The following is a 27,004-nucleotide window of genomic DNA, read 5'->3' on the forward strand; positions in this document are numbered from 1 at the left end:
GACAGAAGTGACGTGCGTCCCTCCTGGTCAGCCGGGTGAGGTGAGGTGCTGGGGCTCTCATCAGCATCCTCAAGCCTTTTCCTCGCTTGGCTGGCCCCTTCCCTCTCTTCTCCACTGGAGGTATGGCTTTTCCCACCACTGGAAGAGGAACTGCTCCTCAGGAGTTTCGGAGGCTCTCTGTATTGTAACTGCCCCCCTGCCTCTCTCCCCTGTTTCGATGGCAGTCCCCTGACAGCTAGGTTTGCCCAAGGTTGCCCAGCGAACTACACATGGCCAAGTGAGGATATGCTGACTGGCTGCCATGCCCCCTCCCGCAAGGACTCTCTCCCCAACACCCCAACTGTTAGGTTGTGGGTGAACATATCAGACGACACAGCGATTCTTCAAACAGCTCTTGTTTATTCACAGGCCAGAACAGAACTGAACTGAAGGGTTCAGCCAGCCTGCTTATATGGGGCTCCAGTACAACGTAACTGTAACAATTTTCTAAAACTATCCAATCACTGAACGTCACTTTCGATCCCTTATTTGCATAACTATCTACAGTATCCCCCTGCTGGCCCAGGGTGAAAACTTCAGTACATAACACCAACACTCCCAGTTTGGCTCAAATTGTGCCCTTGCCAGCTTCAGCTGTGGCAGGGGCTCTGCTCACCTGTCTGAATCCCAAATTTCGCTTCTCTCTGGCAGAATTTAATTTCGCCCGCAGCGACGTGGAGACTCTGGAGAAAAAGGTCTTGACTTACCACCGCATCATTGAGGCCTTCCGCTTTGCTTACGCCAAGAGGACTTTACTGGGGGACCCTGCGTTTGTCAACATTGCCGGGGTACGTCCATCGCTGTTCTGTAATATCCGAGGAATAAAAGGGCTTATTTAGCTCAGTGACAGAGGGCCAGCTTTCAATTGTTTTGCCTGTTGGGATGTGAATTGAAGCTAGGATAGGATATATTTATGAGCTGTTAACCTTCCTTCCTCACGTTTGTGAGTTCAGCAGTGTGCCATCCCTTTACAACTTAAAACAGAAAGCTTAGATAGGCTAGTTTCAGCCAATACAGGCTGCTTTGAGGCAGACTGGATTCTCCTGTTATTTCCCTCTTTCTTCACCCTTAGAACAATAACCACACAAACAAGTCTTGTTAAAAAACACACACATTTACGCACTCAGAATACTTGCTGAAAAGTAACTGGCACAGCAGCTTTGTTCAGGCGGGCTTAAAGCGGTTATTTGATTACAAAGACATACTTACGTCTAGCTCATGCGTAGGCAAACTAAGGCTCGGGGGCCGGATCCGGCCCAATTGCCTTCTAAATCCAGTCCGTGGATGGTCCAGGAATCAGCGTGTTTTTACATGAGTAGAATGTGTCCTTTCATTTAAAATGTATCTCTGGGTTATTTGTTGGGCCTGCCTGGTGTTTTTACATGAGTAGAATGTGTGTTTTTATTTAAAATGCATCTCTGGGTTATTTGTGGGGCATAGGAATTTGTTCATTTCCCCAAAAATTATAGTCCGGCCCCCCACAAGGTCCGAGGGACAGTGGACCGGCCCCCTGCTGAAAAAGTTTGCTGACCTCTGGTCTAGCTTAAAACGTGGTCTGAGTTTGGAGCTCTGACTCAGTGGGCATTCTCACATTGCTGGCATGGTGGGGAAAGATGGAAAGAGCGTCTGTGCCCAGACAGGTAGGAGAAAATAAAGATATGCCCTGCCCATGTCAGGGAGGCACAGTGGGAGTGTCTCTCACAGAGTTCTCTCCAGCGAACTTACAGGAAAACTCTGCGAGCTTCAGCTCCTATCATGTGCCCATCTAGCAAAACATGAATGGTTGGTTTGACTGCATTTTAAATATCCCACACTGCCAAGTCAGGTCCCGACATGGCGATAACCGCCACTGCCTTTGCTTTCTCTCCTTCTGTCCAGATCATCGAAAACATAACCTCGGAGCACTTTTCAAAGAAGCTGTGGGCCAAAATCACAGATGAGACCCATGAAGTCAGCTACTACGAGCCAGAATATTACACTCCGGATGACTCTGGGACATCCCATCTCTCTGTGGTGTCCGCAGACGGGAGCGCTGTGGCTGCCACCAGCACCATCAACCAATAGTAGGCACTCTGAGCGTTGCTTCCCATGTAGGGGACTCTGCCAATGGTGGCTGGGATGGGAACTTGCAGTGGAGAATTGGCTTCTGCTGAAACGGGCTGTGGGGGAAGAATTAATTCAGAGGAGCCTGGATAGTTCAGCTGGGTAGACCACAGTGCTGATGATGCCAAGGTTGCATGTTCGATTCCTGTATGGGACAGCTGTGTATTCCTGCATTGCAAGGGGGTCAGACTAGATGATTCTCAAGGTCCCTTCCAACTCTACAATTCTGTGATTCTATGACAGTCTTTCCCCACCCATTGATGGATTTCCCAGGGTACGGACAGACCCTCACCACAGGATCCAAGGGGAACAAAGCTTTTTTATGTCTGGATATGGACTGAACCAGATCTAAATCATGAAGGGACATGGGTGGCGCTGTGGGTTAAACCACAGAGCCTAGGACTTGCTGATCAGAAGGTCAGCGGTTCGAATCCCCGCGACGGGGTGAGCTCCCGTTGCTCAGTCCCTGCTCCTGCCAACCTAGCAGTTCGAAAGCACGTCAAAGTGCAAGTAGATAAATAGGTACCACTCCAGTGGGAAGGTAAACGGCGTTTCCGTGCGCTGCTTTGGTTTGCCAGAAGCAGCTTAGTCATGCTGGCCACATGACCCAGAAGCTGTACGCCAGCTCCCTTGGCCAATAAAGCAAGATGAGCGCTGCAACCCCAGAGTTGGTCACGACTGGACCTAATTGTCAGGGTAAATAGGTAATTTACCTTTACCTAGATCTAAATCAATGGATCCCAAATTCCCCCCAATCCCCCAAAACCACTTAGCATTGCTGAGGGCCTAGGCGGACCGCATGATGATTTTTCTGCCTGCTATTGTAATAATAGAATCATAGAATTGTAGAGTTGGAAGAGTCATCTACGAATGACAGCTAAAGATTCTCTAGCAGATGGGCCACCAAACCTTTGTTTCAACCTCTGTTTAAAAACAATGTGTTGTCCTAGATACTGCACAATTTAAAATGGCACCTTAATTGCTTCTTTTATTTCTCGTACAGTGTATTTTGTTGTATTCCGCGTAATACAGTAAGAGAAGCAATTAAAACACTGTTAAAAAAATCAATATAAATATTTAGTGCAATGGATTCAGGGCCATGTCCTGCCTTCATCCACAAATCCACAGACAACTTGAATGAAGGTTGTGGACTCCTGGAAACCCCTGATCTAGTTGATCCACATTATCCAGAAAAACCTCAATCTGAGATGTGCCTTAGACAATGATACAGTATGGAGACTGGCCCTATATTGACCTGGATAAGGTTTTTTTCCCCTCAGCAAAAAGTTGTCCTTTAGGCTAGAATTGGCTGTCACTGCAGCCAGGGCCGGATTTAGGTTTGATGAGGCCCTAAGCTACTGAAGGTAATGGGGCCCTTTATACGTCCAGCTGTCCTTTGTCAACAACCAATTGCTGCTTTTTTTGTGTTGAATATATGCTACATGGTAATTTATGTACCTAATAGGTCCATACACAACACAAAACACTGTTGCTGCATGTCGGTTTTATTTTATTTGTTTTTTATCTTATATTTTGGAAATGTACATCCAATTTTTTCCCCTTTAATTTTTTGGGGGCTCCCAAGAGAGTGGGACCCTAAGCTATAGCTTGTTTAGGTTATACATAAATCCGGCACTGACTGCAGCTTCATGTCTGGGAGAAAATACTTCACCTTGAAGAATTCACAGAATTGTCAAAGACGTAGGAGCTCTCTTTGGGTCAGTAGCAGTGAGGAGGAGAACTGATCCTCTTACTGGAACCAGAAGACCCTTTGGGTCCCACCCTTTCCGACTGTTACAATTCTACGATTCTATGGTTTTGGAGGAAAATCTTGCCCGTTACATCTTTCACCAACAGCAGTTGCAGATGGAACATTTTCCACATGGTGTCAGCACTGGATTATATTGGCGGTCGAGCAAACCCAACCTAACAAACACAAACTATTTGTACTTTCCTGAAGAATCAGACCCTCTAGGTACTCGGATCAAAGCCAAGTTTCTCTCCCCTCTCTGAAAACCTGCTTCCAAGGACAGAGGCACTTCATCTGTTCATTTTATAAAACTTATCACGGGCTCTTGAGTGTTTGCAGGTGCACACAGGAGCCTCTTTTTTTAAGCATCCAATCTTTTTCCATGCAGGAGGAATGTTTGTAGCGCACAAAACAGGAAGCATCCAGTGATGTAAAGAAGAAGAAAAAGAAGGAATAGTTTATCTTAGAGATGCTGGAAAGGACAAATGTTTACAGACTCTCAAAGTGTCTCTATTTTCCAGGAACAGTCCCAGATTTACCGAAGCCATTCTGGTTTCTGGTTTAATCCCAGAATGTCCAGCTTTCCCTTAGGCCATCCCTATTTTAATCAGAGAAATGTTGGAGGGTATGGTAGGCTGTCCCAATTTTCATTGGTCATGGAGTTATGTGACACCCCCCCCCCAAGCTAAGGAGCTAAGTAACTATACAACCTTTAGAAGATCTCTGACGGCAGCCCTGTACAGAAGCACACATTTTGTGCACAGGTGACCCAAACTGCTGTGTGTGAGGTGGTGATGCTGGTAAGGTAAAAAGGACCCCTGGGCAGTTAAGTCCAGTCACAGGCGACTATTAGGTTGTGGCACTCATATCGCTTTTGGGCCAAGGGAGCCAGCGTTTGTCCACAGAGAGCTTTCTGGGTCATGTGGCCAGCAGGACTAAACCACTTCTGGTGCAACAGAGCACTGTGACGGAAACCAGAGCACATGGAAACGCTGTTTACCTTCCCGCCACAGTGGTACCTATTTAACTACTTGTACTGGCATGCTTTTGAACTGCTAGGGTGGCAAAAGCTGCGGCAGGGCAACAGGAGCTCACCCCGTCGCACAGATTCGAACCGTCAAACTTCTGATCGGCAAGCCCAAGAGGCTCAGTGGTTTAGACCACATGTGTCTCTTTAGGTTCCCCTTGGCCACAAGCTTGTGTCTGAGGCAGCTCTCTTTCTGGAGCCCATGTTTCCTGCTTCCACCACCAGTGGACCTGACGTTGTCTTTCTTGTCCGGCTCAGCTTTGGCTCAGACGTCCTTTCTCCGGTGAGCGGCATCCTGTTCAATGACGAGATGGATGACTTCAGCTCCCCACACATCGTCAACGGCTTTGGGGTCCACCCGTCTGTGGCAAACTTCATCGCCCCAGGTAAGGCCTCTTGGGTGTCTCTCTTGGGGGCTTTGCATTCTGGCCAACTCTCTAGGCAAGAGCTTGGCTGGTGGTCCTGCCCAAAGGGCAGGCCACTTCTTCTCTGCCTCCCCTCTTCCTTGGCCGAAGGACACTGCGAACCCCCTCTGGCCCACACCAGCCCCGAGTCTCCTCCACCTCTGGATTTCCTGCTAAGGTCTGGTGGGTAAGCGGGCTTTTTAGCAAGGCCGAGGCCTGGGAATGCCCATCTAACTGCTCTCCTCCTTGACAGGGAAGCGTCCTTTTTCTTCCATGTGTCCATCTATCCTAATGGATAAGGAGAACAAGGTCCGGATGGTGGTCGGTGCTTCTGGAGGAACAAAGATCACCACAGCAACAGCAATGGTAGGTTGTTGGTGGGCTGAGGAGAAGCCAAACAGGTTTAGGAGCAAGGGGAGGACCCTGGACGGTCCATTGCAGCCACAAGGCCTGCAGCAGAGGAGACCCTGCTCCCCCAGAACTATGGATGAGAGGAAGAAGAGGCCTAGTCTGGAAGCCAAGGGGATTGAGACATGGGGTGGTGGTGGGGTCATGTCTCTCATGATGGTGCAAGGCATTAGCAATTATAATCACCTCTTCTTCTAGCTCTTTGGGAGGGCTCTGGGAAGGCTTGATTGCCTTAGAGTAGAGCCAGTGTAATTAGGATGTCAGGCTAGGAGTTGGTGAGGTCCCAGTTCCAGCCCCCAGCTGGCCATGAAGTTCTCTGAGTGGCTTGGGGGCCATTCCCCCTCAAGGGAGAAGGTGGTGCGCCATTTTGAGCTCTTTGGAGTAAAACAAAATGGAGGGTGGGAAAGGAAATAGCCTGGTCGGCCTGGTTGGGGCCATCTTGAAGTGCCTTTGCTGGGCGTGTTGTGGAGGTGGATGAGGGGAGGGTCTCCCACACAGGGCAGAGAGCTGCTTTGAGTCCACATTCTAGGAACGGTTGTGCGTTTGCGTGTCTTTGTGCTCTACACGGGGTGCCTTGTTTTTCTCCTCATCCAGACCATTCTCCGCTCCCTCTGGTTCGGTTACAGCATTAAGCAGGCGGTGGAGGAGCCTCGCATTCATAACCAGCTCTTCCCTTCCCTCACTGTCCTGGAGAATGAGGCGGAGCAGGTTGGTCTGCCTCGAAGAGGGGAAGGGTGGGAATGAAGAACTGAGAACATCAGGTCTACTCAGGGAGCTGCCTTGGGCCATTCAGTCCAACCATTGGGGTTCATCCAGCTCAGGACTGTCCACACTGATAGGCAGCACCGGTTTCAGACAGGAGATAGTCTCAGCCCTTACCTGGAGATGCTGCAACGGCAGATTGAAATTGGAACCTTCTGCATTCAAAGCAGCTGCTCCACCATGAAGCAGCTACGACGGCCCTTTCCTTCTTCTGCTTTCAGGGCTGACCAGATATTGCTCACTTTAAGAAAATTCACAGACTATAGCAGTGTAGTTGCAGGTTTAAGGTAGGAGGTAAAGGTTGCCATTCGACGCCCCAATTCTGGCCTGCCCATTTACCGGCGTGCATTTGCTCACACCATGCACAGTGAATGAACAGTATAGATCTGGAGGTGGCCACCATCTTAGATGATTCTAGGTTTTTTCGAGAGGCCATGGAACCTCCATAGGCCAAGGCACTCTACCTTTACCAGATGCCCAGGAAGATGGGTGCAGGGGAGGAGGCTATTTCACATGCACAAATATACAATTTTACTATGCATCTATATCTATATTGCTGGTTTTATTTTGATACATTTTGTGTCAAAAACGTATTGACAGAAAAGGTATCAAAATAAAATCAGCAATATATATAGTCTGATTTTATTGATATTTTAATTAATATTTTATTGTGTATTATTATTATTATTATTATTATTATTATTATTATTATTATCTGCTCTTCACTATAAGGTCCTAAAGCAGACAATATTTAAAACAATTTAAAACAACTTGCAACCATAAAAACAAGGAAGGGCCTAAAAACATACACCTCAAGTGTCAAGAGCTTTATATGTGAACCACTTAGAGGTTTTTGTTGATTAAATATATAAATTATTAGCATTATTATTATACAAAATATATTGAATTACATTATAGATTGTTGAATAAATAAATGACGTATGTGCATTGCACAGAAGTCAAAAAGTGCCAGCCCAGCACTGCCTGGCTGGCGCTTTCCAAGGTCCGAAGCAGACCACCCCTCACCCCTGCCCCCCCACCCCACTTGAGACCCTCTTGACAGGAGCTGAGGGAGATCCTCTTGCACACCTAGGATGAGAGTAAGGGCTCTCTGACCACAGAGGCACCTGCTAGCCTTGCATTCCACAAGCTGGTGCCCTTCAGGTGTTTCTGACTACAACTCCCATCATCCCCTGCTGGCCAGCATGGCCTTGTGATTCCGAGTTGTAGTCCAGAACATCTGGAGGCTGCCATCTTGAGGAAGGCAAGGCTCAGCCACTGCCGGCAACAGAGAGGGCCGCTGGGCGGGGAAGGTGGAGAGGAGTCAAATCAGATTCTTGGTGAGTGTATTTATCTGCTTTCTGTGTCCAGGAAATAGAAGATGGATTGAAGAAGAGAGGACACGAGATTCAGAGGACCAGCAGGGGAGCTGTGGTCCAGGCCATCCTGTGGACAGAAGAAGGCTGGTCGGCTGCCTCAGACTCTCGGAAGGGGGGAGTCCCTGCAGGATACTAAACTGGCTCCAAGTTTGGATGGATCACGGACATAATTGCAGATCGATCAGTTTCTTCTGGCGACCCACTGAAACAAGTCCACCTGTACTGTGCTGTGGTGGATCACACTTCAGCAGCAAATCCCATACCTCTGAGATGTTTCAGAAACCAGGAAGTACCTCGAACCATTGATCTATACTGCCCGAGTCATCATGGCATTAGAGAAAATTCAGATATTGGTTATGACGAATGGAGAAAGCCACCATGAAAGGGCCTGCTTGCATGAGGATGATGTTCTGAAAATTGCCCTGGTCTGAAATGGTTCACTTGAGGAAAGATCTATGAGAGGCAGCGAGGGAGATCTTCTTCCTCATTCTCATCACCACAATGAAACTCTTTTCTGGCCTGTCAGTTATTGTCACCAAATAAATAGGATGGATTTGAGGGTCTTCCTGATTAACTTAGGAACAAAGGGGGGAAAGGATTGCGATGAGAACAGTCACCTCAGCTGCAGTGTCTCACATCTTCCAAAAAACAGCATTTAAACTGGTCTGCCTGAGTTGACTGAGCGGTCGTTGGACTGTGGTGGATTTTGATGCGTTCAGAAACTGAAAGGCATTAACAGAAGTGGAGAGAATCTTTTGCTGCTGGTCCAGAAAGTAAACACTCTGCCAAACATCAGGGGTTTTTAAAAATTAGGGTAATTAAAAAAAATTTAACTGGTTCTCAGGTATAATCTTAGTCCACCACATTTAGTAAAATGTTGTTTTGTTCTTAGTGTTGGACGGTTACAGCTTTCAGACCAAAATGCCTTTATATGTGGATTTTTTCCCAGTGGGAATATCTGGGGTTGTTGACAATGCCAAAGGATTAGATCCTGCCTCCTTGCAAAGTCATCTGGAGGAGGATGACAAGCTGTCTTTGGCCAAACTTCTAACAATAAAAATGAATATTTTACTTGGAATTTTCTTTTCTTTAGTCCCAAGCGTCTGTTCTCCTTCTACTGTTCTATAAAAAAATAAGACTGCAGAAACAGCAGCAGCTGTTTCATTTGGGAAAACTTAAAGAGGCCCATCAAAGCCAAGAGCATTGTGAAGAAGGTTTTTGATTTTAGTGGGACTGGGACTGTCAACTAGAGAGCTGGAACACTGTGGGCAACTCAGCTGAAAACTATTTTTTGACTTTAATAATGAAGAAGGTTTGTGTAAAGATGGTGAAAGCTTTTAAGGTTAGCCGGGTCTCAGTTTAACGCCTGAAGAAAGAATGGCCTCACTACACCTGTGGTGGCTCACAGTTAATGGTGGCCTCCCCCAAATGTTTTTGTACATATTTTGCTGTATCGGAAGGTGTATGCATCAAAGCCAGAAGAAATGGCCTGTGATGCCCCCCCCCCCCAGTTTGAGAAACGCCCCTCTCTCCATCCTTGTCACGGACTGTTTGGCCCTGAGGAGGAATTGTGGGAGCCTCTCCCTCCCCCTGCTCCTAATTAGGATCCTGAATCTTCCCAGGAGCAGTGGGATAGTATAGATTTGGAGCAGTGGTTGGCAGAGGGACATAGTTCAGAAGACAGAAGTTGGGAAGAACTGGGGGGGTGAACAGTTAGGAGAGGAAGAACTGGGAGAGAGAGAGAGTTAACAGACTCAATGTTGCTAGAAAGCGTCCATCCGATCAGCCCAAGGTCAAGGAGGCCAGATAAGGTGGCCGCACATAAGGCACAGTGTTTGCGAGATCAGGTTGCAGGACGCGGAAGTGATGTGGATGACTAGGGGAGAAGTGGGTGAAAACCTTAATTGGGAGCAGTTTCAGAAACAGCAAAATTGAACCCAAGTGAGGAGGGTGCCCTCCCACTCCAGTCCCTCTTGGATCCACAGTAAGTCTGGATGTGGGGGTGGTAAAATTGGGGGAGGGGCAGGTAAGAGCTTGAGCGAGGAACCCAGAGATTTGGACTATATATAAAAGGAGACAATTCATTTATTAAAAAATATAGAACTCTGCACGTCAAACTTTCATGAAGAAGAAAACACAAATCCTGCGCAGCTGTCCTTTTGCTGAATGAAGCTCCTGGCTTGGCATCAACAATGCCCTCTGCACACACACCCCTAAACACAAACACAATTTGGAGCTGCTGATCTTGCCTGCACTACCTGTTGCATCGAGCAGCTCTCTCTTCACACAGAGCACTTGTGATCCCACGCAGGGAAAGAGTCTACCAAGTGTCCGCTCTTGGGGGTTTGCTGCCAAAGGGTCAAAGAGGCGTTTTTCATTTTCTGGCTGTGGGCCGATGAGGCAAGCTTCGTCCCCAGCACTTTGCAGCCTCCGGCATCATGAAATCTGCAGGCTGGCTCCTTCTCTGAGGAGCCAGAACCATCGCATTATCCAGGGAGGAGACTCACTGCCTGCCTGCTTGCAGAAAATATCCTCAGGCAGGTCCTTTGCCACCAGCTGCTGCTGCTGCCACCACAACCCAGATCTTTCACAGAGCGGCAAATGCTGGCAAATGGTTTTTTCTTGTCTGCCACACACTCATGCAGGCTTCTCTTCCCTGCGAGGCTGCCCATCTTCTTTGGATCTCGACGCATAGCCTGGACAGAAGGTGCTAGGAGCTGGTGAGAGAGGCCAAGGCCCGTCCTGCACTCTCAGGCTGCAGCAAAAGCAAGGGCTGGTTTTTGGCTCAGTTCTTCCACAGTATAGCATTGCTCTTGTAAACACATCTCACTCTCTGTCTGTCTGTCTGTCTCTCTCTCTCTCTGAGAAAAAGAAATATGTGATGGGGGGATCCAGCTGCAACAAGTTCGTGTTTTTTTCAGACCCAGAAATGGCTGCAAAGCTGTAGCAGCTGCTCTGAGAGAGTGCAGAGGGGCAGGCAGGCAGGCAGATGGGTCCTCCAGTCCCTCTGGCTTCGCCTCAGGCTAAATAGCCACTGGGCTACTAATAGCCAGAGGCTTGGCCATTTTTCCTTAGATCTGAGTAGGGGAAGAGGCAGGGGCCGTCCTTAGAAACAGCTTGCACCACGTTCAGGGTCCATTGTATCGTCTTCACCGCGTGGCCCTTTTGCTTCAGTGCCGCCTCAACACTCTGCAAGGAAAAGAAGAGGAGGAGGGTAGAGGAAATACAGGCATCACTCTGAACATAGGAAGCTTCCTTAGGCAAAGCCGAATTAGTGGTCTGTCTGTCAGGAGCTCGTCCTACACTCAAGTAGGACCCTGGCAGAGACACATGCCCAACTGGCATGTTCTCTCCCTCCTGGTCAATCATTTGGGAGCTTCAAAAGCTTTCTTCAGCCCGAACATCACAGCGACCGATGCCAACAGACACCAGCACACTTAGGGATCTGCAGAGTCTTTGCAGCTTGCGTGACAGACCTAAGCAACTCAGCATTTTGGCTAATCTACTTTGTTTATATATAAACACACATGGGGCACTGCAACATGACTCCCTCTCTCTCTAGCATCAGATAGCAAAGAGATAGAGCAAAGGACAATCGTAACACTTCACGGAACACAGTAACACAAACATCCTGTCACTTCCCACTCTGTGGAGTCAAAACATATACCGTCATGTGATAGACAAAAATCCCATGACTGCAACCATGGAGCAGGAATTCTAACACCGTCTAGCTCAGTATTGTTGCTGCCAACTCGCAGCAGTGACTCTCCCAAGATTTCATGCCCAGGGGCCATTCCCAACCTTTCCTGGAGATGCTGCCGCCAGGGATTGACCCTGGGATCTGTACAGCAGGCTCCCCCAGGAGCTAGAACTCCCATCAGCCCCAGCCAGACTGGTCATATGACACAGGAGGTGATGAGAGCCTAGTTGTGCTTGCTGGGGCTGATGAGAGTTGTAGTCCGCAGCGCAGAGCTAAAACCTGGCACAGGGCTGTCGCTTTATGTTTTGCACGCTGCAGGACTTGTGGCAATCACTGACATACCCCTCAACTGTCCCGATTTAATAGGGATGCCCCATTTTGGAGGGGTGTGTGTGCTGTCTTGTGAGATCACAGCCCCCAGAGACCTGTGTGCCAGTTTTCTTCTGTGACATGTTGGAGGTACGCCTCTGACTCATGGCTCCCCTTGCGACCCCAGAGAGCTGCTCACATGTCTCACCTCGTCAAAGGATTTCTCTACTTCGATGCCGTAGCTGCTGTTCACGCAGAGAATCGGTGCCTTGATAGCTTTGTCCACATCATACCCAAAAAACAGCTTGTTAGCAATGGTCTGCAAGAGAAGGAGCAGCCTGGCTTTAGACATGTTCATGGAAGAGAAGTCTCGCAGCAGGCAGACAGTGTGGTGTAGTGGTGTAGTTATCTCCCGCTTGTACTACTGCAACACGCTCTACGTGGGGCTACCTTTGAAGGTGACCCGGAAACTGCAATTAATCCAGAATGCGGCAGCTAGACTGGTGACTGGGAGTGGCCGCCGGGACCACATAACACCGGTTCTGAGAGATCTGCATTGGCTCCCAGTACGTTTCCAAGCACAATTCAAAGTGTTGGTGCTGATCATTAAAGCCCTAAACGGCCTCGGTCCTGTATACCCGAAGGAGCGTCTCCACCCCCATCGTTCAGCCCGGACACTGAGATCCAGCGCCGAGGGCCTTCTGGCGGTTCCAATCATTGCGAGAAGTGAGGTTACAGGGAACCAGACAGAGGGCCTTCTCGGTAGTGGCGCCCACCCTGTGGAACACCCTCCCTTCAGATGTGAAGGAAATAAGTAGCTATGCTTATTTCAGGGAAGTTTTTAATATTTAACGCTGTATTGTTTTTAATACTTGATTGGAAGCCACTCAGAGTGGCTTGGGAAATTCAGCCAGAATTGGGGTATAAATAATAAATTATTATAATAATAATAATTATTATTATTATTATTAAAGTGTGGCACCAGCACCTGGGAGAGACCAGGTTTTGAATCCCGACTCGGCCATGAAGCTCACTAGGGTGACCTTGGGACAGTAACTGCCCCTCTCAGCCCATCCTACCTCACTGGGTTGTTGTGAGGATAAAATGGTGGGGGTGGGAGGTGAACCATATATGCCTTTTCTCCTTGGAGAAAAGGGTGTGTTATAAATGCAACAAACAAATAAGTGAACAAATAAATAGCAACAGATGCTGACCACGAGAGTTCAATCAAGCCTCCAAGTCCAGAGGCAGTCTACCTTTTCAAAACAAAACTTAAGCCATTTTCCCCAGGACAAATCAGAAAGCAAAAGGACCTATTTCACAGGTGTTAACTGCGCAGCTTCAGCTCTCATGCTAAAGCCAGGAATCCAGTGTTTTTGTCAACTTACCAGTGCGACAGCAGGGATAATGAGTTGCCCGCCTGACCCTCCGATCACCAGCTTTGACTGCCCATCACGGGAAATGAGGATGGATGGTGTCATGGAAGAAGGGGGCATCTCTCCTATAGGTGGGGGCACCAAGAAATGGGAGGGTGAGCAACCTATACAGTCACTTTTAAAATGGAGAGGAAAAACCTCACCTTGTGCATTTGGATATTATTATTTCTCTCTCTCTCTCTCTCTCTCTCAATTTTATTTATGCTTTTCAGATATATACATTTCACTGATTTTACAATCATTTTAACATTCCAAAACTTGACTTCCTTCCTCCGCTTTCTGCAGTTCCTTAAATTTATTTTTAATATCTTCTGCATATCCAAATTAAGTTAACTTATTTATTTATCTTCTATAAATATACAGTGGTACCTCAGGTTACATACGCTTCAGGTTATAGGCTCTGCTAACCCAGAAATAGTACCTCGGGTTAAGAACTTCGCTTCAGGATGAGAACAGAAATTGTACTCTGGCGGCGCGGCAGCAGCAGGAGGCTCCATTAGCTAAAGTGGTGCTTCAGGTTAAGAACAGTTTCTGGTTAAGATCGGACCTCCAGAACGAATTAAGTACTTAACCTGAGGTACCACTGTATACTCTTACGTAACTGCAGGTTATTACAATAACCCTGCCAGTGTTTTTATCTGTTTACAATTTATCCGTAAATATTCAACAAACCATTTCCACTCTTTTATTTTAAAAAGTTTGCTATCTTGATTTATTATTCCCCTGGTAAGTTTCACCATTTCTGCATATTCCATAAGTTTTTGTATCCATTCTTCCTTTGCTGGGACTTCTTCTTCTTTCCATTTTTGGGCAAGTAGCAAGTAGCATACATGAATAAATTTCTATACAATTTAGGTAGTTCTGTCCCTATAATTCTCTTTAGGTTAATGAGCCGAAAGAAGATCCACAGCCAACTTGATCTCCTTTTTCTTCAGGGTGTGGGTGAGGTGTCCTGGAATCCAATCAACCCCCATTGGGACTCTTCTATCATCCATTCATCTATCCATCCATCCATCCATTCATCCTGCAATTAATCCAGAATGCGGCAGCTAGACTCGTGACTGGGAGTGGCCGCCAGGACCACATAACACCGGTCCTGAGAGATCTGTATTGGCTCCCAGTACGTTTCCGAGCACAATTCAAAGTGTTGGTGCTGACCTTTAAAGTCCTAAACGGCCTCGGTCCTGTATACCTAAAGGAGCGTCTCCACCCCCTTTGTTCAGCCCGGGCACTGAGATCCAGCGCCGAGGGCCTTCTGGCAGTTCCCTTATTGTGAGAAGTAAGGTTACAGGGAACCAGACAGAAGGCCTTCTTGGTAGTGGCACCCGCCCTGTGGAACGCCCTCCCTTCAGATGTGAAGGAAATAAGCAGCTATCCTATTTTTAAAAGACATCTGAAGGCAGCCTTGTTTAGTGAAGTTTTTATTATTTAATGCTGTATTGTTTTTAACACTTGATTGGGAGCCACCCAGAGTGGCTGGGGAAACTCAGCCAGAAGGGCGGGGTATAAATAATAATAATAATAATTTTTTATTATTATTATTATTATTATTATTATTATTATTATTATTATTATTATCCATGCATTCCCTCCTGCCCAGCATTTGTGCTTGCGATGGGCTTTCCCAGCAGAGGTGGAGCTCACCTGGCGAGATCCTGTCACTTGACTTCTTCATGCAAAAGTCAGCGAGTTCATTGTTTAAGATGATCCCAGTCTGTGGCGAATACACCATGGAGCCAAACCTGAGCATGGGGAGAGAAGAGGGACACAGTTCTCAGTGGCAAGAAAAATTGATGAGTTATGCAGAACTGGCTAAATTGACATACAAACTGTGGGACAACTGTGACTTTAAGGAAGAACGGGAGCCTTTTACAAATTATCTAAAAAGACAACAAAATGAACTGGACTCCTTGGCAGATTTTGAATAAACATACACAAATTTATTGGTTGATAACATGACAGATAGATATAATTTTATAACATGCAGAGAACAATATGTGCTGAGAAATCAGAGAGAGGAGATGAGGGAAGTCGGGGGGCGGAGCGGAGGGTTTGAAGCATAACTGTCAACTTTTCCCTTTTCTTGTGAGGAATCCTATTTGGAATAAAGGAATTTCCCTTAAGAAGAGGGTAACATTGACAGCTATGGTTTGAAGGGGGGGAGGGAAAAAATAATAATGAATATGATATGTTTTGATAGTTTGTATGTTGAAATTGTTAATAAAATTTTTTTCTTATCCTTTGGTAGGAATTAAAACAGGAAGATTGCCAGACCTCTGTCCCTGCAAGAGGGCCAGGAACCATGGAGAAGGCCTCCCACAGCCCAGCAGTTGGAACGTAGGATGGTGCCTTATTTTGAGTCAGACCATTGGTCCATCTAACTCCATATTCCCAACACTGACTGGCAGCAATGGTTATTCAGCATTCCAGACAGGGGGTCTCTCCCCAGCCCTGCCTGGAAATATGGCTGGGGATTGGATCTCGGGGCCTTTCTGTGCAAATGCTCTGTCGCTGAGCTATGGCCCTTCCCCTAAAATTAAAACAAGATTCTAGTCCTCAGGTCACACGGAGAGCTTGCCTGAACGAACAAGCCAAAGGCCCATCTAGTCCAGCATGGGCATAAGCAGGAGGGGGGCTGCCCACTATATCAATCAAAATCAATACAAATTTAAGGGTCTGCACCCTTAAAAAATCCTGCCCCCCCCAAAAAAAATCCTGGCTACGCTCATGTAGTCTAGCATCTTCTTACAGTGGGCAACCAGGTGGTTCTGAATTAAGGTCTGATTTAAATAGGAAGCACAGAGTTAAATCGTTGGTCCATCTGGCTCCATGTTTTCTGCACTGACTGATAGCAATGGATCTCCAGAGTTTCAGACGGGGAAACTTCCAGCTCATGAAATTATTGCAATAAAGGGGGCTGCCTGGAGGCCCTGCTTTGGCATAGCTGTCAACTTACAGATTTGAAAATAAGGGACCAGCAGCCTCGAAAATAAGGGATTAGCAGCCAAAATAAGAGATTTTCGGAGCACAGGTATGTTCAATCTCTGTGCCCCTCTGAGCCAAAGGCAGAAAGCCCAGCCAGCAGCCAAACAAAGCCTCAAGTGGTGGTTCCCACAGCACAGCAACCCAGCAAAGGGGATGCAGCAAGGAAAACCACCATCACCTCTCCGCTGGGAAGTGGTGAGCAAAGGTGAGTCCCCAGGCAACGCGGCTGATTTGATCAGCACAAGGCATGCAAGCTCCACCCCCCCCAGTCATTCTTAGACTCCTTATTGCGTGAGCAACGCAGCCAAGCAACACAGTTGGAGCCTCCCTCCTCCCTGGCCGGCAGGGAGGGAGGGAGAGGAGCTGCTTCCTTTGAAACCCGGGAAATTTAAGGGACATCATCAATAAGGGACAGCAGCGGGACACGGCGCTGGGATAAGGGACTTTCCCGCCAAATAAGGGACGGTTGACAGCTATGTGCTTTGGGAGAAAGCACAGAAGAAGCTTCTGTCCCGCCTTTGCCCTTGGGGCTCATCCGCTCCTACTTACGGGTAGTTAATGGTGCTGGTGGCTGACACGGCGCTTCCATCTTCAGCCAGGACGGAAACATGGGAAGTGCCAAACGAGGTCCTTTCTACCTGGGCAGAGTCGTAGTGGGATGCTGGGTGGTTTCCCCGCTCATCGATCAGCTGCCTGACTTGGCTAGCAAAGGAGTCCGAGATCAGCTCGCTCAAGACGCCCTAAAAAACGCAGCGCACCTCAGTGAGGCAGCTCTCGATAACCTCAGCCGCAAAGGAGGAATGGTGCCCTCTGGAAAAGTCAAAGCTGGGCTCCGTGGGATAGGAATGTAAACTGCAGGACGCAATGTCTTGCAGTGCTTATCTTCAGCTGCAGAGGGCAGCTATTTACCTGTCTTGCCCACTGGCTCCCAAACTTTTTCTGCCCATTGCCCCCCATCTTCCATAAACTCATCCCCAGCACCCTATGCCTGGGGTCAGCAAACCTTTTCAGCAGGGGGCCAGTCCACTGTCCCTCAGACCTTGTGGGGGGCCACACTATATTTTTTTTTTGGGGGGGGGTAAATGAACAAATTCCTATGCCTCACAAATAATCCCAGAGATGCATTTTAAATAAAAGGACACATTCTACTCATGTAAAAACACGCTGATTCACAGACCATTCACGGGCCGGATTGAGAAGGTGATTAGGCTGGATCCAGCCCCCGGGCTTAGTACCCATGCCCTATGCCCTACCCCATAGGTTTTCAACCTTTTTGAGTCCATGGATCCCTTGACCAAGTACATTCTTTCTGTGACACCCCTGTGGGGCTCAGGAGCCTAGTGATATTACCTCTTGCTTGCAGAGCTGGCAGCCCCTCACCTTTTTTCGAACACCCTCCCTTGTGGAGTTTCGCTTAGCCTCCTCTCCCCTCTCCATGGGAGTCCTCCTGGTAGCTACGGCTGCAACAAACAGCTGTGCAAGCCTTTGGGAGGCAGAGATGTGATAGGGCAGGGCTGTCCAACAGGCGGATCATGATCTAAAGGTCAATTGTGGGGTGTCCCTGACTAATAATAAAGCTCAACAACTCTTGCTCCCTAAAAAAAGCTCACCAACTTTCGTCAATCCAATGGGTAGATCACTGCCAGTTTATTTATAGTGTGAGTAGATCACAGTTAAAGCTATGGTTTTCCCAGTAGTGCTGTATGGAAGTGAGAGCTTGCATAAAGAAGGCTGATCGCCGAAGAACTGATGCTTTTGATTTATGGTGCTGGAGGAGACTCTTGAGAGTCCCATGGACTGCAAGAAGATCAAACCTATCCATTCCGAAGGAAATCAGCCCTGAGTGCTCACTGGAAGGACAGACCCTGAAGCTGAGGCTCCAGTACTTTGGCCACCTCATGAGAAGAGAAGACTCCCTGGAAAAGACCCTGATGTCGGGAAAGATGGAGGGCACAAGGAGAAGAGGACGACAGAGGACGAGATGGTTGGACAGTGTTCTCGAAGCTACCAACATGAGTTTGACCAAACTGCAGGAGGCAGTGGAAGACAGGAGTGCCAGGCGTGCTCTGGTCCAGGGGGTCATAAAGAGTCGGACACGACTAAACGACTAAACAAGTTGGAAGTTGGACACCCCTGTGACAGGGCATCAGAGGAGGTAGGGAAGGAGAGACCGACAGAGGCCAGTGTTGCCCGTGGCACCCCTGACCATCATTCAAGTCACTCCTGTGTGCCATGATACTCTGGTTGAAAACGACTGCCCTAACCTATAAAAAGCATTATTCAGGATAGCGGCTCACATGACCCACTAAGGAAGGTGAAGTTCTAAACAGGAACAGTTAATTGCACATTTGTTCAAAATCCAGTTAAAACTAATTACCATATTTTTCGCTCTATGAGACGCACCAGACCACAAGACGCACCTAGTTTTTGGAGGAGGAAAACAAGAAAAAAAATATTCTGAATCTCAGAAGCCAGAACAACAAGAGGGATCGCTGCACAGTGAAAGCAGTGATCCCTCTTGCTGTTCTGGCTTCTGGGATAGCTGCGCAGCCTGCATTCACTCCATAAGACGCACACACATTTCCCCTTACCTTTAAGGAGGGAAAAAGTGAGTCTTATAGAGCAAAAAATACGGTAATTTGTTCAACAAAACTGATTAACTTGATCCACTGATACCAGCTTTTCAAAATCTGATAGTCATTTACATCTCCAGCGCCCCACTGTCACCCCCTTCCCTCTTAGCCCCCTCCCCCCAGGTAATCCCACTGCCCCACCCAGGGGATGCTTCCATCCACATTGGGACCCAACTGGTCTGACCGAAAGCAAAAGCATCCTCACCCTGTTTGGAAACAAGAGTAGCCCCTGAAAGTTAAAAAATAATCTTAAATTGCTGTCACTCGGCTATTCCATCAGATTGTGAGACTGAATTGGCGATAGGGAAAATGTCTTGAGTCTGTTATTATATATACTGTACGTACACACCACTTGATTGTAAAAACAAAAGTTTAAATGCTAAAACAGGTTAAACATTACCTCAACTTTCCAAGCCTCTGGGTAGACTCACCTAAACAAGAACGTTGTTAGCAGATGCCAAAAAGAGTGCAGTGAAGGAACCTGCTTGATCTCAATTTTATGATAACTAGAATATTTGGGCTTCATGATGACAGAATGCTGAGGCGTCAGCTGCCTGAACAACTCTGCAATTATGAGCAAGGAAGAGTGTTTCCCCTTATTGTCTTCTCTCCACAGCGGCTGCCCCTCAACTCTGTCCAAATTTGCAAAACTCCCTCCCCTTGCGGTCCAGACAAAACCAAAGCCCCAAACCCTGTCTTTTGGAAACATGAAGAGACTCATTTATCCATGCTAGATGTGGGTGGCATGAAGCTCCAGAGTTCCTTACATTCTTATCCAGTGCTTTTTTCTAGAAGAAAGATGTGCCAGGACTCTCCATGAACTCTTTCCTTGTCCTCTTACGATGGCAATGGAGTCCCCCTGAGAGGTACCGTTACTGAGTTCCGGTAAATTCCGGCTGAAAAATATCGCTGTTGTTATTTGATTCCTTTCAGACAACAGCCCTCATCAACCATCAGCAGATGGGAGTTGCAGTACAAAACATCTGGGGGGCACCAGGTTGGCCAAGGCAGCTCTAAATGTACATATGTAAAGGTAAAGGGACCCCTGACCATTAGGTCCAGTCGTGACCGACTCCGGGGTTGCGGCGCTCATCTCGCTCTATAGGCCAAGGGAGGGAGCCGGCATTTGTCTGCAGACAGCTTCCGGATCATGTGGCCAGCATGACTATGCCGCTTCTGGCGAACCAGAGCAGCACACGGAAACGCTGTTTACCTTCCCACCGGAGCGGTACCTATTTATCTACTTGCACTTTGCAGGAGCAGGGACCGAGCAACGGGAGCTCACCCCGTCACAGGGATTCGAACCACCGACCTTCTGATCGGCAAGTCCTAGGCTCTGTGGTTTAACCCACAGCGCCACCTGGGTCCCAGATGTACATATATATATATATATATATATATATATATATATATATATATCTGGAACTATTGGAAGGGGGGGCACTATAGATCCCCCCCAAAAAATAAGGCAACAAAGCTTTTAACAAGGATGAAGAATGATCACCCACCTCTTCAGGTTTGGAAAAAGCTGGGTGGTCCACTTTTACTCTCTGGCCGTTGGCATACTTCAGAGTTTCTGCGATGTAGTGGTAAGTCTCAGACCTCTGGCTAGGTGTGCTCATGGACTCTTTGGTGAAGTTGAAACCTGTAAGACAGGAAGAGCTAGCTCTGAGCACCCAGGCCTAAGGAAGAGCAGAAAGGACTCTGCGGCGCTCTTCTGAGACCCAGGGAATGACCCTCGGCTGTGTTAGAAACTCAGATAGGCACCAAACGGCTCCTTAAACCAAGGCTACAATTGCTAAAACAGAATGTCTACTTGCCATTTTGGGGCAAGTATTATTTTTTCAAAGGATTGAGTGACTGTGATTGTCTTACGTATTCAGTGGTCTGTGTTTGCCTGAGCTTGAGTCTGGATTAGGGATTCTGAGCTCCTGTGTTCTGATTCGATACACAGAACATTTCAGGATTTGGGCCTCTGCCATTGGCCCTTGGACTCTGAGTCGTGATTTGCAGTTTGGAAGTTTAGACAGCCAATCACGTTGGGAGTGGGAGTGGCCCAGGCTTTCAGAAATGTATCTAAACAGTTGCTTTGCCTCTTGTTTCCCAGATATGTAGTTCAATAAAGGTTTTTGCTGTGTCTTGCCTTGTAGGAACCCACCTACACTTCACATTGATTCTTGGTTAAACGTCTGGCTAGTTCAGGTGACAACTTTGAGCTAGGTTAAGAGCTCTTGAAAACTTAAAGAAGAAAAGGCACTCGGTCCAGGGAACAGTCCACATATCTATTGGCTTATTCTGACCTCTTTTTCTTAATGGTCACACAGACCATTCATAACAAGATTTTTCACACAGCCATGGGGGTCATAGCTGTCAACTTACAGATTTGAAAATAAGGGACCAGCAGCCTCGAAAATAAGGGATCAGCAGCCAGAATAAGGGATTTTCGGAGCACAGGTATGTTCAACTTCTGAGTCCCTCCGAGCCAAAGGCAGAAAGCCCAGCCAGCAGCCAAACAAAGCCTCAAGCAGTGGTTCCCACAGCGCAGCAACCCAGCAAAGGGGATGCAGCAAGGAAAACCACTGTCAACCTCTCTGCTGGGAAGCGCTGAGCAAAGGCGAGTCCCCAGGCAATGTGGCCGATTTGATGGGCACAAGGCATGCAAGCTCTACCCCCCAGTCATTCTTAGACTCCTTATTGGGTAAGCAATAAGCACCACAGCCAAGCACCACAGTTGGAGCCTCCCTCCTCCCTGGCCGGCAGGGAGGGAGGGAGAGGAGCTCCTTCCTTTGAAACACAGGAAATTTAAGGGAAATCATCAATAAGGGACAGCAGCAGGACACAGCGCTGGGATAAGAGAGTTTCCCGCCAAATAAAGGGCGGTTGACAGCTATGGTGGGGGTTGGGGTAAGTGAAGACAAGTTACGACAAGCAGATATAATGTCATTCACTGCTCCTGCTCAGGCTGCACAGAAAAGGCATTTTGGTTCCTGAAATTCAGATTGTGAAGATAAAATATAACTGATGGATCATTGCCCAAGGCTAAAGGAGGTTGAAAGGGCATCAGATTGAAGGAAGTGGCCCTCTTCTCTTGGTCTGCAGTGTTTGGGGGGCGGGTCTCTGCCACTCTCCCCTTCTCCACCCACACAGCAGCACCGCAGAGCCAGAATCTCCCCATCCCTGATATACAGTGAACCAAATGGACCCCCCATTTACCTTTGAGGACATTGAGGATAAATAGGAGAATGGGTCCTGCTGCAGGACTTGGGGCAGAGTACACCGTGTAATCACCCAGGGAGATGTTCACAGGGCTCACCACTTCTACTTGGTAATTCCTGAGGTCTCTCAGGGACAAGGTGCTGCCTGGAAAACAAGAGGAAGATGCGTCAGGCCTTATCTGAGCTGCGCCAGGGGCAGAAAATAGCTCAAATCCCGAGCGCAAATGAGAGGAACTGCTTGCAGGAAGTCTCAGTGACCCCTGACGCTAAGGAGGGAATGTGGTTCCTTCTCAAGGAGTAGGAAGGGGAGGCCTACACAGCAAAGGGAGCTGGGACCCCTTCCCTGGCAGCTGCCATCCCAGGAGAGGAAGGGGACAATGGAAGGAGTGGGGAGGGGGAAACAGCCTACAAGTGTCCCTTGCAAGAGCGAGGCGGCAAAGCGAGGGCTGGGACGGATCTGGAAAAGGGAACGGGGTGCCAAATTCTGATTAGACTGCTACGGAATCAGTAATGTTTTCCAAGGTATTGGAAAATCTGCTTGCACCCTTCTCAGCAGGGCAGACAAAGGAAAGCAAAAACCAGAGTCCTTTCTGTCGGGGATAATTCAGACTGAAATTCCCAGGTGTCAATTAACGGTTATTTATGTATGCGACCACTGCGCCCCCCAAACGGAAAACGAGCAAGGTCCCAACTGAAGAAATGGTTTGTTGAATATTTACAAATAAACTGTAAACAGATAAGAATATTGGCAGAATCATTGTAATAACCTGCAGTTTTATAGAAGTATATATATATTTAAAGTAGTTGAATAACTGAGCAAATTAAGTTAATTTGGATATGCAGAAGATTTTAAAAATAAATTTAATGAACTGCAGAAAGAGGGGGAAGGAGGTCGAGTTTTGAAATGTTAAAATGATTATAAAATTATTGAAATGTATAAAACTGAAAATCATAAATAAAATAACAACAATAACAATAACAATAACAATAAAAGACTGGTCACCTTCTTTCACTATGTCCTGCACCAACTTCTCTGCTGTGGTTCCCCGATAAAACTCACTGGCTCCTTTTTCTGCCACAGCCCTCAGGGTCTCCACCAGGGCTGGCCATCGAAGGAGGTCTCCAGCTCCCAGGGCGGCCCCCTGCTTGTCGTAAAAAAGATTTCTGAAAGAGAGAGTGACCACCATCAGTTCCTGACCCTGGATTCTAAGAGCAGAGGCTGCAGCACGAATGGCTCCTAGGACCCAAATATAACCAGCTGTGAAGGAGGGAAAAAAGGGGGGGCTCCATAGCCCTTCCCCAAAGCCTTAAGCCTGGAGCGATTTGACTTCCAATTTAGCTTTATTGCTCTGATGATTTCCTGACCACCATCTCAAAGGCCACATTTGTACTGTTCTACACTGCAGGGGTCCTAAGGACGCAGGTGGTGCTGTGGGTTAAACCACAGAGCCTAGGGCTTGCTAATCAGAAGGTCGGCAGTTCGAATCCCCGCGACAGGGTGAGCTCCCGTTGCTCAGTCCCTGCTCCTGCCAACCTAGCAGTTCGAAAGCACATCAAAGTGCAAGTAGATAAATAGGTACCACTCCAGCAGGAAGGTAAACAGAGTTTCCATGCGCTGCTCTGGTTCACCAGAAGCGGCTTAGTCAAGCTGGCCACATGACCCGGAAGCTGTATGCTGGCTCCCTCGGCCAATAAAACGAGATGAGCGCCGCAACCCCAGAGTCGGCCATGACTGGACCTAATGGTCAGGGGTCCCTTTACCTTTACACTACAGGGATATCCATGCTGATTGTCAGTCTCAATGCAACTTGCATATTCAGTTCAGTAGGACACTAGGACACTAGGACAAACTTTTGATGGTCTCTCTGTCTCTCTGTCTCTCTGAGAGAGAGAGAGAGAGAGAGAGAGAGAGAGAGAGAGAGAGAGAGAAAGAGAGAGGTATCTACTTCCTGGTCTAACATGAGGTGTGTTTCGAAGGATACAGAGGCTGCTAGAGTAACCCTCAGCTTTGGGCTGCTGTGCCCTTTGACCTCCTTCCCCTCCTTTTGAAATCAAGGACCCCAGTGAGAAAAGCCCTTACAGGAGGGATAGAATGGAGCCCAGGGCTGCTGTCCTTTGTGCTGAAGACTTTGCCAGCAAGAGACTCCCATTGTCCCCATTTGCCAACAGTTCTTAAACCAAGGATCTCCTGATGGGGGAGGGGCATCTGGCTGCCCACTGTAAGAACAGGATGCTGGACTAGGTGGATTCGATCTTATGCATTTCTATCCCACAGGTGTGATCTGGCTTTGTGCAGGTTTCTTGTACCTTAAGGACGTTTTGTTCAGATGCGGCTGTATGAAGGGGTGGCTGAGAAACCGACCCAGCACCTCGGGGATCTGGATTCCAGGGTCGAGGATCTTGATGGTGGGCTCAAACAGGGTCTTCCAGGGCAATTTGCCGTACCGTCTGTGGGCTTCTTCATAACCACGCAGTTCCCCGGGGACAGCGATCCACCGAGACCCTACTTTGAAGCAAACCGGATGCATCATTTTACATCTTCCCCACAAAGGTTCCATTTCTAGGCGCCTTCCTCCTCACTGCAGTTACCAAATGGGAGCTCTGGGACAATTCTCTGCCTCCAAATAAGATTGTGGCTCAACTCCTTGCCAGCCTGTAAGGGAAACCTGGCGATCCCAGTTGTGCTTCAGAGCATGAGGAGCCAGTCTTTATGCTTGCTGATGACAGCTTGGCATCATAGAACTGTAGAACTGGAAGGGACCCTAAACATCATCTAGCCATGGGTAGGCAAATCAAGGCCTGAGGCCTGGATCCGGCCCAATCGCCTTCTAAATCCGGCCTGCGGACAGTCCAGGAATCAGTGTGTTTTTACATGAGTAGAATGTGTGTTTTTATTTAAAATGCATCCCTGGGTTATTTGTGGGGCATAGGAATTTGTTCTTTTCTTTCCCCAAAAAAATATAGTCCGGCCCCCCCACAAGGTTTGAGGGACAGTGGACTGGCCCCTGAATATTGCGTAGGTCATGAGTAGGCAAACTAAGGCCCGGGGGCCGGATCCGGCCCAATTGCCTTCTAAATCCACCCCACGGACGAGTCCTGGAATCAGCGTGTTTTTACATGAGTAGAATGTGTGCTTTTATTTAAAATGCATCTCTGGGTTATTTGTGAGGCCTGCCTGGTGTTTTTACATGAGCAGAATGTGTGCTTTTATTTAAAATGCATCTCTGGGTTATTTGTGGGGCACAGGAATTCATTCATATTTTTTTTCCAAAATATAGTCTGGCCCCCCACAACGTCTGAGGGACAGTGGACCGGCCACCTGCTGAAAAAGTTTGCTGACCCCTTTTCTAGTCCAACCCCCTGCAATGCAGGAATCTTTTGCCGAATGTGGGGCTTGAACCCACAACCTTGAGATTAAGAGTCTCATGCTCTACCAACCGAACTATCCCTTGGCCAGGAGACTTTGTGGTCTTGCGGCACAAGGGCCATTGACCAGAAATGGGGTGGAGGCCTCAACACTTCTCCTCTTAAAGGGATCCTTCTCTTCAAGGGAATGACTCAGTCGTCACCTGTGAGCAGTGGGGGGAGCTGCCCCTCCCTCACAACCCTCCTCCCCTCAGCCTTTTTTATATACAAGGACTCTTCTTACCTGGAAAACCCTTATTTCTGCACTCAGCCATCAAATTGCCAGAGATATTCTGCGGGGCCCTCTCACGAGCATTGAGCACCTCCACTTTCCCTGGAGAAATCAAAGGGGCAAATGAATGCCAAGGTGAAGATTGGAGAAGGAGTTTAGATTTGATATCCTGCTTTATCACTACCCTAAGGAGTCTCAAAGTGGCTAACAATCTCCTTTCCCTTCCTCCCCCACAACAAACACTCTGTGAGGTGAGTGAGGCTTCAGAGAAGTGTGACTGGCCCAAGGTCACCCAGCAGCTGCATGTGGAGGAGCGGAGACGCGAACCCGGTTCAACAGATTACGAGACTATTGCTCTTAACCACTACACCACTGGGACCAATGACCTCAGGCAAAATGGCTTCTCATAGAATCATAGAGTTGGAAGAGACCACAAGGGCCATCGAGTCCAACCCCCTGCCAAGCAGGAAACACCATCAGAGCACTCCTGACATATGGTTGCCAAGCCTCTGCTTAAAAACCTCCAAAGAAGGAGACTCCACCACACTCCTTGGCAGCAAATTCCACTGTCGAACAGCTCTTACTGTCAGGAAATTCTTCCTAATGTTTAGGTGGAATCTTCTTTCTTGTAGTTTGGATCCATTGCTCCGAGTCCGCTTCTCTGGAGCAGCAGAAAACAACCTTTCTCCCTCTTCTATATGACATCCTTTTATATATTTGAACATGGCTATCATATCACCCCTTAACCTCCTCTTCTCCAGGCTAAACATGCCCAGCTCCCTTACCCGTTCCTCATAAGGCATCGTTTCCAGGCCTTTGACCATTTTGGTTGCCCTCCTCTGGACACGTTCCAGTTTGTCAGTGTCCTTCTTGAACTGTGGTGCCCAGTCCATTTACATAGGTAGCTGCCTTATTCAGAGTCAGACACTTTGGTCCATCTAACCCAGTACTGCCTTGCACTGACCAGAAGCAATGGCTGTCCAGGGCTTCAGACAGGATTCTGTCTCAAGCCTGGCTGGTGCTCTGAACTGCAGGCCGGAAGGAGGGCCTGTGTGACTGGTTTGGTGCAGGGATACCAAAGAAGGGTGTCAAACACACCAGAAGGGCCTGTTTTAGTGATTTATTTTTTAAAAGGTGTCAACTTACAACAGAGTGCAAAGTCTTGCTGCCTTTACCCAGGGCAAATACCGCAGCAGCGGACTTGTCTGCACCCAGGC

General features: G+C 47.9%; 2 protein-coding genes across 4 annotated transcripts in view; one reads left to right on the forward strand and one right to left on the reverse strand.

Moving 5' to 3' along the window:
• The window catches only part of GGT1 (gamma-glutamyltransferase 1), a 36,940-nt gene extending 27,990 nt beyond the window's left edge, over positions 1-8,950 (forward strand). For both annotated transcript variants that reach the window (XM_083717331.1, XM_083717330.1), the window contains exons 8-13: positions 691-827; positions 1,918-2,102; positions 5,178-5,305; positions 5,577-5,689; positions 6,326-6,439; positions 7,865-8,950. In XM_083717331.1, coding sequence (XP_083573457.1) covers positions 691-827; positions 1,918-2,102; positions 5,178-5,305; positions 5,577-5,689; positions 6,326-6,439; positions 7,865-8,008 — 821 coding nt within the window. In that variant the 3' untranslated portion in view covers positions 8,009-8,950. The remainder of the gene's footprint in view (positions 1-690; positions 828-1,917; positions 2,103-5,177; positions 5,306-5,576; positions 5,690-6,325; positions 6,440-7,864) is intronic.
• A 989-nt stretch (positions 8,951-9,939) lies between these two features.
• GGT5 (gamma-glutamyltransferase 5) overlaps positions 9,940-27,004 on the reverse strand; it is a 31,248-nt gene continuing 14,183 nt past the window's right edge. Inside the window, exons 3-12 of one of the 2 annotated variants that reach the window (XM_083717350.1) lie at positions 25,800-25,889; positions 24,458-24,656; positions 23,154-23,314; positions 22,149-22,295; positions 20,444-20,580; positions 16,852-17,042; positions 14,962-15,059; positions 13,270-13,382; positions 12,090-12,200; positions 9,940-11,061 (exon numbers count right to left, since the gene is read on the reverse strand). In XM_083717350.1, the coding sequence (XP_083573476.1) occupies positions 10,915-11,061; positions 12,090-12,200; positions 13,270-13,382; positions 14,962-15,059; positions 16,852-17,042; positions 20,444-20,580; positions 22,149-22,295; positions 23,154-23,314; positions 24,458-24,656; positions 25,800-25,889 (1,394 nt within the window). In that variant the 3' untranslated portion in view covers positions 9,940-10,914. The remainder of the gene's footprint in view (positions 11,062-12,089; positions 12,201-13,269; positions 13,383-14,961; positions 15,060-16,851; positions 17,043-20,443; positions 20,581-22,148; positions 22,296-23,153; positions 23,315-24,457; positions 24,657-25,799; positions 25,890-27,004) is intronic. The other variant, XM_083717351.1, reaches the window with a different exon arrangement.

The sequence above is a fragment of the Podarcis gaigeae genome, assembly GCF_964106915.1.
Source record: "Podarcis gaigeae genome assembly, chromosome: 16".
NCBI lineage: Eukaryota > Metazoa > Chordata > Lepidosauria > Squamata > Lacertidae > Podarcis > Podarcis gaigeae.